The sequence below is a fragment of the Microcebus murinus genome, chromosome X (assembly GCF_040939455.1).
Source record: "Microcebus murinus isolate Inina chromosome X, M.murinus_Inina_mat1.0, whole genome shotgun sequence".
In the NCBI taxonomy this organism is placed as follows: domain Eukaryota; kingdom Metazoa; phylum Chordata; class Mammalia; order Primates; family Cheirogaleidae; genus Microcebus; species Microcebus murinus.
Window position 1 is genome coordinate 50,923,958 of NC_134136.1, and position 15,190 is coordinate 50,939,147.

The 15,190-nt window shown below is 42.2% G+C and overlaps 1 protein-coding gene across 4 annotated transcripts in view; it reads right to left on the reverse strand.

Moving 5' to 3' along the window:
• The window catches only part of TENM1 (teneurin transmembrane protein 1), a 779,956-nt gene that overhangs the window by 24,664 nt on the left and 740,102 nt on the right, over positions 1-15,190 (reverse strand). For all 4 annotated transcript variants that reach the window (XM_012759551.3, XM_012759555.3, XM_020284904.2 and 1 more), the window contains 2 exons: positions 3,219-3,391; positions 1,928-2,163 (listed from right to left, as the gene is read on the reverse strand). In XM_012759551.3, coding sequence (XP_012615005.1) covers positions 1,928-2,163; positions 3,219-3,391 — 409 coding nt within the window. The remainder of the gene's footprint in view (positions 1-1,927; positions 2,164-3,218; positions 3,392-15,190) is intronic.

The following is a 15,190-nucleotide window of genomic DNA, read 5'->3' on the forward strand; positions in this document are numbered from 1 at the left end:
GGCTATGAAACCATTTTGTTAACTCTGTGGCACTAAACATACATAAAGGATTGCTGTTGTTATATTTCTAGGGACATGTACAGTAACACCACCTAGACAATGAGAGGCTACATTCTTCAGTCCTAGGATGTCAGGCCACACCCTAGAAGTATCACAGAGAAGAAGGCCTTGAATTTGTTGCCCTTATAATTGAGTCCACAAATCTTTTCAACTCTACCATAGGATGGGAAATAGGTCACATTAGAATTAGTATTAATTAAACACTTTATTCCTTAACACTAAAGAGCTCCCCAACTTTTTTTGGCCATTACCTTCTCAACATTAAGAACAATCTGGAATATAAGGTAGAAATCACAGTTTATAGTTTCTCCATTATGTATGCATATGGAAGGGAGAAAACAGGATGTGTTATCCTAGAAAACAGACAATTCCAAGGTCATATAGTATGGGATGGATCATCCTAAAGAATGGAAAAATCCCAAAGTTACATAGTATATGATTTGGTTCATAATGTTTTATTGAGACCATATAATGGGGAGGCACTAAGAGACCACATTTCCAATACAATTTTTCTGTAGTGAATCCATGAGGTTGATAATCATATGTAGATACTTCTTAATTTTCTCTAGTTCTACCTTTTCATTTCACAGGTGAAAAAAAAATCAAGGCATTCCTTAAGCCAGTTGTAAAACTGAGCATCAAGGCCAGGTCCTCTAACTTTGCCATCTAAGGCTCTAACCATGAGACACAATTTCTTGAAGAATTCTGGTAGAAACCCTTACTGCTACCCATCTGGAGAGATTTGACTATTTTGGACTGGTTTCATTTCTCCATTCAGTGGCATATCTGGTAATTATTCTGTTAGAGACTTGACAATACATATTGATTGTGCATGTAGACAACTTTAGTAGCTGCTGCCAAAAACACCCACTGAAGGCTGTGGCTGTGTGTCACCAATAGGACTGATGGAAAAGTGAGGACTGTTGAAGGTGATTTTGTTCATATCAAGCCATATGACTGGTTTGACTGCTTCTTCATCGAATTGAATGGTTGTCTGATGGTTGCACTTCTACAACCTTAAGGTTACCAAAGTTTTACTATGAGTGAAGAAAATGCAAGCATTCCTGGTACCCCAGGAGTGACACAGGTGCTTAAAGCAGGCCTGGCCTCAATAGTGAATGATGATTTCCCCCAGGCTGGCAGTTGCTCTAGGGCTGATATTGAAGGTTACTATATTTGGAAAGTTGGTCACATTATCCTAACATTGGTTAATGTTAGAGTAGGGACAGGTAGACAGAGAGTTAAGGTGTTTGTAGATTTCGTGTGCTGTAGAAAAGCAATTTTGACAGAGATCTCTGGTTAACTGCAGTGCACTGTGCTTAGTAAGGACTTGAAAACTCCCAAACCTTTAATTTCCTCCAGGCAACTCACTCTGAGTACCCCAGCCCAATTTCAGCACTAGTCCTTTATCCCTCTGGCCCTTAATATTATGCATTGCAATGCTATCATTCACTGATTTTGCTTTGCCCAAATGTTGCCTTATGTTTCAAATCCTTTTGTGTATGCCTACCTGGTCTTTCCAAAGAACCTGGGTCAACCTGGTGGGCCTGATAAATATCTCTAGGGCTTGCTGGGAGGGGGACTGGAGGGCCTCCTGACTAAACACATTTCTCTAGCCAGACTTTCTTGGTGCCTGAAATTGCTACGATTACAGCACTTTAGCTGGCTAATGACAAAGAAAGCTCCTATTAGAATGCTCATTTAAGGATACTGAACCATTATCGGCCATTAGCACCCTCTCTTGAATTAGTATATCATATAAGCTAGTCAGTCACCTAGAAAAGCTTTGGAGAAATGAGACTTCAGATTAGGGAGGCTCTGCAGTTTTCACAAAACCCCATAAATGTTCTGTGAGGTCAAGCCTTACCCTCAGCCTCCTCTCAAAAGCTGCAATGCTGCCTTTGTTTTGCTCCTTCCTCTGCCGCCACTCGATGAGGTTTGCATTGTGCTCTCCTGGCAATGAGATGTTGCATTTGCCCAGAGTGGGGTTGACCGCCCCAGCCAGGATGTGGGGCTCTGAGCTGAGGCTGATCTCCATCCCGCTGGCAAAAGTAACCCGCAGGGAACCATCCGGACTCACCCGATAGGTACTTTGAGTATTTTCTGTCGAGGGAAGAGCAAAGCAGAAAGAAGGGGAAGAAAGGGAAGAGTAGGAATCAGGGAAAAGATAAGTTTCACTTGAGGAGGCACGTTTGGGATGGGATGAGCAGGTGGGGCGCTGTGGGCCTAACTGCCTTCTGGGCTAGACCACCACTCTGACAGGCAGACGTGCTCTCTGTCCATTTGGGTCTTGTTATTTTCACAGCTGGAGTATCTTGTTTCTTGGATAAAAGGCTCCTGTCTAACACTGCAGGCTGTTTTTGTTTTTTTTTTTTCTTTTTCATTTTTAAAGAATTCCCTCACAAACTCCCTTCTCTGACTTGTTGAATCAGCCTCCGCAGTTTGATATGCCGAGAGCTGGGATGAGAAGAGCATGAAGTTCAACTCAGCAGCCTCACCACCTGGGGCCTCCAGCACAGTTGCTGGACCTCACAAATGACAATACCAACAAAACTTGGTACTGTATCTCTTAAGAGTGTCTGGCCCCACAACATAACAACAAAATGAGACTTTAATGACTGGGCAGAGAGAAAGCAATTTCTCTTTGTTTACTTCTCCTCTAGCTTCCAAGACATTCCTTCCTTCTTTTTTTCTTCCATTCGTTCCTGTCTCTCTTTGAACAGAATGAGCTTTTAATTGTCTCATTTCACTTACATTCTTTCTTGGTATATATCCTAAGTTGTCCTTTGTCTCCACCCATATCAGCATCGGTCTAGAATGCTAAGCTCAGCTGGGGCCCTGACACCATTTCTTTAATACAACCTCGTCAGACCCTTAAAGAACTTTGCAAACAGCTGGGTGTTGGGAAATGACTTGATGGCAAAGTAGACTCAGCAGGGATCTGACCTGATGACTCCCACAGAGATGTGGCCCAAAGTTGATATGGGAACTTGTAAAAGGTATGAATTTGGGTTTCAACCTCCATAGATAAAAAAGAGGGAGAAGAGTTCATTTTCTCAGCCAGAGGTGAATTCTGTTTATTAACAATGTGCACAGGTTTGAGGGCAGACTTTATGATAGGTGCTGTTATAGTCAGGTAAAGTCGGAAACAGTCTTACCTTGTTTTAAAATATATATGGTACTAGTTGCTGTCAAGTTGGTGGACATGAGGACATTTTCGCGGTTGGAAGTATCTAGCTCCACTTTTGTCAGCTTCTCCAGGTCACTGTGGAAACTGCTGACCTCTCCAGTGGGAAACGTTGCATTGGTCAGATGTCCCTCGGGGTCATACCTGAGGAATGTAACCAATCCCAACACTGAAGCCTCCTGGCAGTGATAATAGGCCTTTACAAAATAAAAATCACTTGGCAGCTAATACAGTTTAACTTTGAGTGATAACAAGTATTATTAACCTTGTTCAATAAGAAGAAAAAGGTCAGAGAGACGATTAATCAAACGAAGGTATTTTTTGCGGCTTCTGAATTCTTGATGACTTCCTTGAGCTGTGCTGTTTTACAGAAAAAATATATCTAGTAATGAATCACCAGGGTGGAAAACTGATTTATGAATCATGTCCTGCTGTGTGCAATGTTGCAGGGAGGCCTCCGTTTGCAATTTGGGTCGATTTCATTAGATGTGATGGATTACAAAAACCAGTAGAGGGTGCTGTTGTCAAAGGAAAAGGAAGTACAAAAGGGTCCTCAAAGCCCGAAAAGCCAATAAACTGACTTTGCATTATGATGGGAAAATTATAATTTGCTGCTGTTTTAGTTGCCAAATTTGAAATGAATGAATCATTCTCCCAACAAAATGAACATGCACAGAGGATAATGGAAACATGTTCATTAAAACATTCTGGAACCCCCTGATCTTAGTGTCACTTAATTTTTTTTTTTAATCTTTTTGGAGTATAGTACATAATGTTTTGTAATTTGCCTATATGGGTAAGACACACAAAAAATAATTACCTGAGATAATAGGCAATAACCTATATCTAGAAATATAGTTTAGTGAGTTTACTTTCTTTTTTAAAAAAAAAATCAGAGTTATTGGCAATCTCACTGTCCTCCAAATGAAAACTGCTTCCCCTGAAGGCTTTTGATGTTGAGCTGTTCTTTTATTGCCAATAGAACCATGAAAAATAAACACTTCATTAAAAGTAAAGACATGCACTTGGAAACCCATTACTGTTTTCTTTTCAAGTTGCAAATTACCAAATATTTAAGCATTTTTATTTGCTTTTAAAATGTTAAACAATTATATTCTTTTTACCCAAAGTAAGCAGGATACAGCATGGACACAATGGTGGAGTCTGGATCTCCTCCTCCAACAATTATGCAAAATGGCATAGTAATTCAGTGTTAATCCACTGGGTTTTAAAGAACTCAGCCTGGGCAGTTGCTCAAATTTTAAAACCTATACCAGCCTTTGGTAGGCTTGGGGAAATGGGGCTGGGCCATATTTTATAGGACAGGCCTGCACTTGACACTCTACACAGTGCCTCCTGAAGTTTAGAACTGTGTGTACACGTGTGTGTGCACACAGAGTATCAGTTAAAATGGTTATGTATGTAAATAAAAATAATCAAATAGGTCATTTGATATCACAGATATGCCAATCCCTAGATGTTAAATCGGGTGCTCCCTTTGTTTAAATGGATTTTAGTTTAAAAGGTTGGTGCATTGCTACTATGCAGCTAAGGACTCATTATCAAAGAATGGCCAGGGGGTGCTGTTTGTCCTGGAGTTAATGGCAAAATCCTTTCCTCTGCCCAGCCTGTTTGACCATGGCCTGCTCTGGGGCTCTGTGGCTACAAGAAGCTGGTGCCCGGTGAGAAAGGCACATGGAAAGGCTCGAATGCCCAGTACAGCCCCAACCTTGTCTTCTTGATCTTCCTTCCAGGAGAGGAAAACAATGCCCAGCCTTTATTTTCTCAAGGTACCAAGCTGATTTACCCTGCAGGGAGGAGTTTTCAGGCAGCAGATAGAAGGAAGCTGCTGCATGCCCTCCTTATGAGGGAAACTGTGGCCCCCAAAGCCTATACCACATTATGCAGCCAGTTCCCCTCAGCACCAGCAACTCTGCCTCGTTGGTTTTCCTTTCCTGATTTCTAGGGGTTTTTCTCAATCCTTGGCAAAGTCACTCTTTATCATTCCTTCAGGAAATCTGACCTAAAACGCTGTGGATACAGGTGCCCAATGGGCTTTCCAGCTTGGGGCCAGTTTCCTTCCTTTCCAGTCACATAGCCCCTTGTTTTAAAGCAAGATTTCATATAAAGGTGAGAGCAGTGGTTGAATCCACTCATCAGAACAAGATTACAAAATCAGATACCAACTGAGCCATCCATGCACAGAGGTACAAAGGATCAGAAGTCCCAATGAACCTTATACACAGTGGCCTGTGGATAAATCTGCTTTCCTAACCCAACCACCAAACACTTTTTAAGCTAAGTCATTGGTGCTTTTTGTTCTGAGATTCATTTTACATCTTATTCCCAAGCGCACAGCCATGTTTCTACATATTCTGATCCCATTCCCCAAATCGACAGCAGTATATTCAGAGAGGAAAGCTAAATGGTCCTGGATCCTACTTGTGGCTGAGAAAGATCTAGCTGGGAGACTGCTGCCTGCTCTTTTTCTGGTGAAGGAGGCAATGGCGTTTGGAATAAGGTATCATTTCCCACAGGCCTGTCCAGTTGCTGGGTAGCTAGAAAGTTATATTGCCTCATTTCCTTTCTGTGGCTGGCTAGGCATTTGAATTTGAAAGTGTACATTTGACTGTAACATTACCATAAATAAAGCACCCCACCAACACACTCACACACCCCAATTCTGCTGGTCACAGTCAAGGCAATCACATTTGATGGTGTCTGCAGTGTTGTGCTCTGTGAGCTCTCACGTGCTCTGTCATGTATATGGTCCTCTCTCTGCTGTGGGGCCATTCCCAAAGGAAGAGCGACAGGCAGATGTACACATAAGTGGATAATTCCCACAACTTTGGAAAGATTGCTCAAAGTGGAGAAGAAATAAAGGGAGCCTTTGATTTCCTATAGCTTGTGTGAGTTTTTTTCCCCCAATCACAGGGGAATGCATCCTTCCAGACTGAATGTCAAAGAAACAAGTTTAATCAAAATCTCTTCTGCCATGTATTTCCCTCTGGTGCCTGCATCCTTTGGTGAACAGAGTACAAGCCAATATGCTCCAACTGATCCCCTCAGGCCACCGCTTGGGAACAACACCCCCTCACTGCAGGCAGGGCACAGCACCTCATCAGGCCCGCAGATTCTAGCTGGTGAATTGTTGCCATCACACTCGCCAGAAGTGGGCTAGGTAAGAGGAGATTTGCCATAAAATTGTCCCCTCATGTCCTGATTTTAGAGTTCCACTGTGAATGTTCAACAGGGCACCAAGCAGTGAAGTGCTGAGGGCACTTACTCTTTTGCTCAGCACTGTGCCAAGCTGTGTGCACGTGGGCTTGAGTGTGAGTGTGTGCGCCCCAGTGGAGCAAAGGAAACATTTGTAAAGGAAACTCAAAATTCATTCTTGTCCTTGAGGAGCATATAGTTTGGTTGGGGAGATGATATTTACACATTATTAAAAATATATTTAGTCTGATATTTTCTCATAAGAGATAGCCTGCCCTTTCTTTTGAGGATAATTTAAGCCAGTGTTCAAAGTAGGAACTAGAGGCTTCTCCACCTTTGCTTTTAAGAAAGAAAATAACTGCACATTATAGAAGGAAAATGCATTACCTCTTTTTAAAATTTTTTTATTTTTATTTTTTTATTTTTGAGACAGAGTCTCTCTCTGTTGCCCAGGCTAGAGTGCTGTGGCGTCAGCCTAGCTCACAGCAACCTCAAACTCCTGGGCTCAAGTGATCCTCCTGCCTCAGCCTCCCGGGTAGCTGGGACTACAGGTATGTGTCACCATGCCTGGCTAATTTTTTCTATTTTTAGTAGAGACAGGGTCTTGCTCTTGCTCAGGCTGGTTTCAAACTCCTGACCTTGGTGGATCCTCCTGCCTCGGCCTCCTAGAATGCTAAGATTACATGCGTGAGCCACCACGCCCAGCCTGCATTACTTTTTAAAAGGAAATATGAAGGAGTCAGATCCTCTTTACACTTTCATGTCAGAAAACTGACCAACCCAATAAGAATTTTTTAGGAAATACTGGATTTCCTTTTCCTCACCAATAACTTCATTTGGCTGTCTATGATTCAGTTAGTTACAAGTCCATAATGCCTTTCTATCTTCATTCATCCTTCATTCAATAAATATCAGAGTCTTGTGCTAGGGACCAGGAATACAGTGCTGAATGAAATTTACAGTCTAGTAAGGCAGATAAGATATGTACACAAATAATTCTAATGGCAGAATATTGCTGTGTACTTTTGTAAAGAAGGAACTGTAGAAGCTCAGAAGAGGCAGAGGTCATTTCCAGCTGGGCTGAGCAGAACAGGAGGAGAAAGAGCAGGAGGAGGTGGTGTTTGAATATTGGAAGGTAGGTAGAGACTGGGGAGGGGAGGGAGGCATTCCAAACAGAGGTGATGGCATGAAGAAAAGCACACAGATGAATGGGATATCCACTGGGGGACCAGTGTTGCTAGGGCACTAGATTCATTAGGATGGTAGTGGGAGAGAAACCTGGAGAGGCATGCTAGGGGCAGAGCATGAGGGAACTGGCATACCAGGCTCTGAAGGAAAGTATGTAGTTACCAGACAATGGAGAGGCATAGAAAGCTTTTCAGGGGGAGAAGATAATTATCCAAACAGGGCTTTGGTGGCAATGAGTCTTGGAGAGGTAGACAAGGAACAAAGAGACCTGTTAGGAGGTTACAGCCTCAGTTTGAGCCAGAGAAGATGGTGGCCTCATGCCTTTACTAAATGTACTGTGGTTGCCTATTGTTGGGACTTGTCTTCCTCACTTGACTGTAATGTCTCACATCTTTAGAGCGAGGACACAATGTCTCATTCATCTTTGTATTCTCAGGGTCTGACATCAGTGTAGTAGATTCTCACTACACTTGCTTGTTGAATTAAGTGTAAATAGGATGCTGCCAGTGGAAGCGGAAAGGGTGGGGTTACAGAACAGACAGAACCATCTATAGTGGTGTGGGGAGGCCACCCTCAGCTTATATTGATGTCCTGCACAGTGTAGCTAAATTTCCCTACCAGCCTCTGTTACTTCTGTGCGCTCCCTGTCTTTATTTCAGTTCACCCCAGCATTAGCCACGACAATTCTGTTTGCCCTGTTCTTGATCCTTATTAAGGGCATAACGCACGAGGAGAGGTGACTGAGCCAAGGTGTTGAGTCTCTGTCTCTGGAGACCTGAAGGAAAGGTCAACTTTTCTGTGTTCTTGTTTAATTTAAACCATTCACCTGCCTTAGTTCCTTTCTATTCTGGGATTCTAGAAGCCATTGGAAACATTTCATGTTTTGTTTGGATTGACTGATCATTACATAAGCAGTTCTGCATGGGAATCACATCCTATCCCCAGAAAGATATCTCACCCAGAGACACGGTTTGTTTACCTTGCCTCCCCCTTTTACCTTATCAGGGAAGAGGGGGAAATCCTTCATTAGCCACTTTTGATAAAACTGAACATTTATAAAACAGCCTATAAGGCACCCAGAGATATTATGAAGGCTTTTCCAACTTGTCAGTGGGTGCTGCGTTTTGTTTGTTTGTTTTGGTGGGGGTAGTGGCTGTGCCAACAAACCCCAGAAACAGAGAATGCAAAAGACCAAGGATCAAGAGATCATGTAAATGCAGAGTCTCCTTGCAGTGGGAGGGCTTCCCACAAAGGGCAAGGGCCCCGAGGAACTGTCAACTCAGCCTGGACTGGCAGCAGTGCACAACTGATGCTTTGGACTTAATCTGGGACCTTTTCAGTTTAGTATAGCAGAAGTCTTTGCCAGGGAAATGCCAGGGACCCAAGCGAGGGAATCCTGGCCACTCTTGCAGCCTTGTGGGGAAAGAAGGCTCGCCTGCTATGAGAGCTGTTGGGCCCCTCCCTCAGATCTCAGCTGGGGCAGAGTATTACTATTAGGAGCCTACCAGCCCCTCAGGTCAGACCATTTGTCTCGTTCTGCCAGTATTCCTGCCTTGACAATCACCTCCTTGTTAGCCGTTTCTCTGTGGTCAGCTTTTCCCCCTGACATTCAGGACACTTATGGGCAGTGAAGCGTCAAGTACTAATACTTGGGGTGTGCAGTTTTGATCCTGGTCCAAGTCAAACGGAATTATGAAAATCAATGAACTATTTAAACAACATCACACTACATAATAAAAGCCCACACACTGCCACCGCACAAAATGCCATTTTAAAATCCCATCTCGATTATTCACTGTTCAGGGTCATCTGTGTCAGTTCTCCTCTCGATAGCTGCAAATAATCGAAAGTTCAATGGATAACTGGCTTGGTTACTTCTATACAGCACTCCTCCATCCTGCAAAATTTCACTTCTGTTTCTCTCTCTTTCTCTCACTCTTGTCTCCGAACAGAATTTCTGTTTGCACCTTGGCAAACAATTTGTCCCCTTTGGCCACAGAAAGAAGCCTCCCTCTCACTTCAGACAAATACCCAAACTCTTTTAGGAAGGTTTGGTATCAGCAGCATGGCAACCTTCTAGCGACCTTAGCACTGCCCTGACCCTGACTAGAAGAACAGGTCCAATTCTGTATTCCCCAACTTCAGTAGGACAAGAAACATCTTGAAGGAGTGCTCAGAGCTAGCCAAAGCATTGGAGGATAAAAGTCAAAGTTGTCAAATTTTATACAGAAAAGACTGCAGGAAGAATTAGTCACATTCTGAAAGTTGGGAAGTTGTTCATTCCTTTATGTGTACAGGCAAGAAGGGACAGGGATTTTGTTTTGTTAAGGATTGCTATATAGCACCAGAATGGATTGCTTCAGGAGGAAGAGGTATCTTCTCTTTTCAACACATACTGTGTGACCAAGAGAGTGTCAGCATAATTCTGGCTGGAGTTTAGAAGGGGGAGTAGGAACAAATGGTTATTCAGCCCCCCTCTTTATCTCATGGTGCTACCATATTCCTCTTTTCTTGTTACTGGTAGGGAAATCTAGCTCTCCAGACTTTGCATAATCACTCTTTTTTTTTTTTGATACAGAGTCTCACTTTGTTGTCCAGGCTAGAGTGAGTGCCGTGGCGTCAGCCTAGCTCACAGCAACCTCAAACTCCTGGGCTCAAGCAATCCTTCTGCCTCAGCCTCCTGAGTAGCTGGGACTACAGGCATGCGCCACCATACCCGGCTAATTTTTTTTTTCTATATATATTAGTTGGCCAATGAATTTCTTTCTATTTATAGTAGAGACGGGGTCTTGCTCTTGTTCAGGCTGGTTTCGAACTCCTGACCTCGAGCAATCCGCCCGCCTCAGCCTCCCAGAGTGGTAGGATTACAGGCGTGAGCCACCGCGCCCAGCCTGCAGAATCACTCTTGTAAGATCAAATGCTCCTCTTTTTTCTGGAAGGTAGTGTGGTAGCAGTGGAAAGAACACTGGAATAGAAGTTCAAAGATCTGATTTTAGGTCAGCCAACTAGCTATGTGAATGGTCAAGTTGCTTCCCTATTCTGGGTCTCAGTTTCCTCATTTGTAAAATGACATCTAATATTTCTTTGTGGCCATAAATTTCATGACTACCTCCATGTGGATGCCTGTGCTTCTCATCTCTTAGTGGCTCAAGATTGGTTATTCAATGATGATGTTAGTTGATACCTTGTCACTCACTGTTGGCCAAGTCCTGGTAACAGGCCTGGGCTCAGCTCATTGAGAGAATCTTGCCTAACACACAGTGCCTGCATCAATGTGCTGCCAGCGGAAAACAAGGACAAACTAATATGACAACAAACTTCTCTTCTCTGTTTGGCATCAATTTTCCACTTGTTAGACCAATTTTATCGATATAGAAATACACTATTATCTCTCTCATTTTAAGAAACTCCTTCTGTTTACTCCATTTCCCTTCCAGCTCTGATTGCTCTGCTCATCCTTTACAGTTAAGCTCCTCAAAAAAGTTCTTTACTCAGTCTCCAATCTCTATCCTCCGTCTCACTTTCTTTTTTATTACTGTTATTGAGATATAATTCATATACCATAACATTCACCATTTTAAATTGTACAATCCAATGACTTTCAGTACACCCCCAAAGTAAGCCCCAGACTCATTAACAGTCACTCTTACTCTCTTTTCTCCTCAGCTCTTTGCAACTACTGATATACTTTCTGTCTTTATGTATTTTCCTTTTCTGGGCATTTCATATAAATGGAATCATATGGTATTTGTTCTTTTGTGTCTAGCTTTTTTTACTTGGCATAATGATTTTGAGGTTTATCCATGTTGTAGCATGTATCTGAACTTCATTTCCTTTTTTGGCTGAATAATATCATGGTATGGATAGATCACATTTTGTTTGTCCATTCATCACTTGATGGACACTTGAGTTGTTTATACTTCTTGGCTATTACGAACAATGCTGCTGTGGTCATTTATGTATCCATTCTCTCTTAAGAGAATATTCTACTCAAGCTTTGGTCCCCCCACTGTGTCAGAACACCTGCTCCTTTCAGGTAAACAATGATCTTCATGCTACAGTGGTGGATACATAACGTTATACATTTTTCCAAATCCATAGAATTCATAATACAGAGGGAACCCTAATATAAACTATGGGTTTTACGTGGGCAATATATGTAACTTTAACACTTGTACCCCCATAATACACTAAAATAAAAAAAAAAACCTATGGGTTTTAGTTAATAATAATGTGTCAACATTGGCTCATCAATTGCAACAAATGTACCACAATGATTAATGCAAGATGTTAATAATAAAGGAAACTGGTGGGGGGAGGTTATGGGCATTCCTTGTACCTTCCAGTTAATTTTTCTATAAACCTAAAACTACTCTAAAAACCCACAACAACCCAACCATCGCCACAGTGCTAAATTGAATGGCCAATTCTCAGTTTTCATATTACTTGACTTAGGAGTATTTGGCACAGCTGATCACTCCTTTTTCCTTGAATCACCTGTTTTACTTGGTGTTATGGTCTGAATGTGTCCCCTCAAATTCATATGTTAAGCTTAATTGCCAATGTGATAGTATTAAGAGGTGGGGCCTTTAGGAGGTGACTAGGTCAATAGGGCTCTGCCCCTTTAATGGGATTAGGGACTTTATGGAAGGCCTGAAGAGAACTAGCAAAGTCTCCTTTTGCCCTTTGCCCTTTTGCCATGTGAGGACTCAGGAAGAGGTGCATGGTGGAAGCAGAGCGGAAGCCATATCAGACACTGACTCTGCCAAGCCTTGATCTTTGACTTCTGAGCCTCAGAACTGTGAGAAATAACTTTCTGTTCTTCATAAATTGCCCAGCATAAGGTATTTTGTTGTAGCAGCACAAATGGACTAAGATACTTGGCTGCCAGGACATCCCACTCTCCTAGTGTTTGTTTTTTTGTTTTTTTTTTTGAGACAGAGTCTCACTCTGTTGCCCGGGCTAGAGTGCCGTGGCATCAGTCTAGCTCACAGCAACCTCAAACTCCTGGGCTCAAGCGATCCTCCTGTCTCAGCCTCCTGAGTAGCTGGGACTACAGGCATGCGCCACCATGCCCGGCTAATTTTTTCTATATATATATTAGTTGGCCAATTAATTTCTTTCCATTTATAGTAGAGACGGGGTCTCGCTCTTGCTCAGGCTGGTTTCGAACTCCTGAGCTCAAATGATCTTCCCAACTTGGCCTAAAGAAAGCTGGGCATGAGCCACTGTGGTGCCTGGCCCCACCTCTCCTAGTTTTCATCCTACACTTCACTAGCCTTTCCTTCTCAGTCTCTCTTGCTGGTTCCTCTCCGTATCCTCAGCTCTACACATTGGAATGCTTCATGGTCAGTCTTTCGATCTCTTTTCTTCCTTGTCTGCCTTCATTTTCACGAGTATCTCATACCATCTCATGGCTTTAAATGCAATCTGAACACTGGTAGATCCCAAATTTCACCATCTACCCTCTCCCCTCAATTCCAGACTTATATATCCAACTGCCTACTTGATATTTTCACTTAGATGTCTAACTAAATTGATCATATCCAAAACTGAATTCCTGATCTCCCACCTCACAACTTTCCAGTATAATGGTAAATGAACACCTCAACATCCAGTTGCTCAGGCCAAAAATCTTAGAGTTGTCTTTGACCCCTTTTTCTCCCACATCCCACATTCAATCTATCAGTAAGTCCTGACAGCTTTACTGTCAAAATGTATTCAGATTTTTAGCACCTCTTACTGTCCCCATTCTCTGGTCCAAGTCACTATCTTTTGCCTGGATTACTGCAATAGCTCTCTCCTCCCCAGTTAGGTTCCTCTGCTTCCACTACACAGTGTGATTTCAGTGCAAAATGATTATTTAAAACTTTAAGTCAGATTATGCCACTTCTTTACTGAAAACTCTCCAGTGACGCCACCTCTTACCCAGTGTCAAAGTCGAAGTCACTACCGTGGCCTACAAGGCCTTACACGATGTAGTTCTAGTCACTTAATTGATTTCATGTCCCCATTGTTCTTACTCCACTCCAATCACAATGGCTGCCTTACTATTCCTTGAACATGTCAGGCTTGCTCCTGCTGCAGGGCCTTTGTGCTTGCTGTTCCTTCTGCCTGGAATCTGCTTCCCCATCATCACATATTCATACTGCTTACTCCCTCACCTCCTACAGGTCTTTGCTCAAATGTTACCTTCTTAGTGAGGCCTTCCCTGCCCACCCAATCTACAATAAAAACCCTTTCTGTCCCATCTACTTATTTCCCTTACCCTACTATATTTTTCTCCATAGAATTTATCACCATCTGAAGTTATATACATCTTACTCATCTCCCTTCAGTACAATGTGAACTCCATGAAGGCAGGGATTTTTATCTGTTTTGTTCATGGCCATATTCCCAGCACCTAGAATACTGTCTGGTTCATAGTTGGTGTTCAGTAAATATTTGTTGAATAAATAAATAAATAGTTGATCTGGTTATTTTGAAAGCTAGTTAATACTTGAGCCATTTCTTGTTGGGGACTGAATTCTACCTTTAGCTTTCAAAATAGTTGTTTGCCTAACTTCACCTGCAGTATCATCTGGCATGAGTTTTAAAAAAAGATATCAAAGTTTCTCATTAGAAACTTTATCTTTTCTAAGGGTAGTATATTTAAAAACATGGGCTCCTGAGTCAGACTATAAGGGTTTGAATCCTGGACATCTGTGTGAATCAGGACAAGTAACCATTCTGTGCCTCAGTTTCCACTTTCATAAAATGAACATACTTATGAACACCAATCCCATGTTGTTATTATGGAGATCAAATAAAATAACATGTGCAAATCACCTAGTACCTGGAACTTAGTAAATCTTTAGTGAATAGTAGCTTTTATCATTCTTATTAAGATGTAAGAGAAATTTTTCAAAAAATGGAGGAAGACTTGCAACAGAAACAAATGAATACATTTTTCTGAGTGAAACTAAAATAGCTGTTCAGCTCTTTTGTATAAATGGCATTTCTTTGGGAAATGATCCAAACTTGAATGCCAATTGCTTTGTTTCTCTCCTCTGGAGGCTTTCATGGGGCTGGACACATTTGCTTCATATTCTCTACATCTTCACAGAATAGTCACACTTGGAACCCCTCATCCTTAACATCTCTACTTCTCCCATTCTTCAACTTTAATGGCATTCCTGACTCTGGGTTCAGATTCCACAGATTATCCTGATTCAGTATACTGTTTCAAAATTCAGCAATTCCCTTTGTAGGAAAAATGCTTCCTAAGTGCTGGCAGACCAGCTTTCTAAATGGGTTGACTTGCAAACGAGGCTGGCCATGCTTTAAAAAACAAGGACAATGGTCTCTACTTCTGTGTCATGGCAGCTCCTAGTAGCTTGCTGTCAGACACACTTTGTGTTAATTCCCAGTTAAACAAAGTTATCACAGAACCAGTCTGTAAATGCCAAAATGTGCAGGATTCTTTGATCTGTGCAGGGGCCCCGGAGGAAGCCCAAGCCTGTACAGGAGCATTTGGCTCCACATTTTACAGAAGCAGCC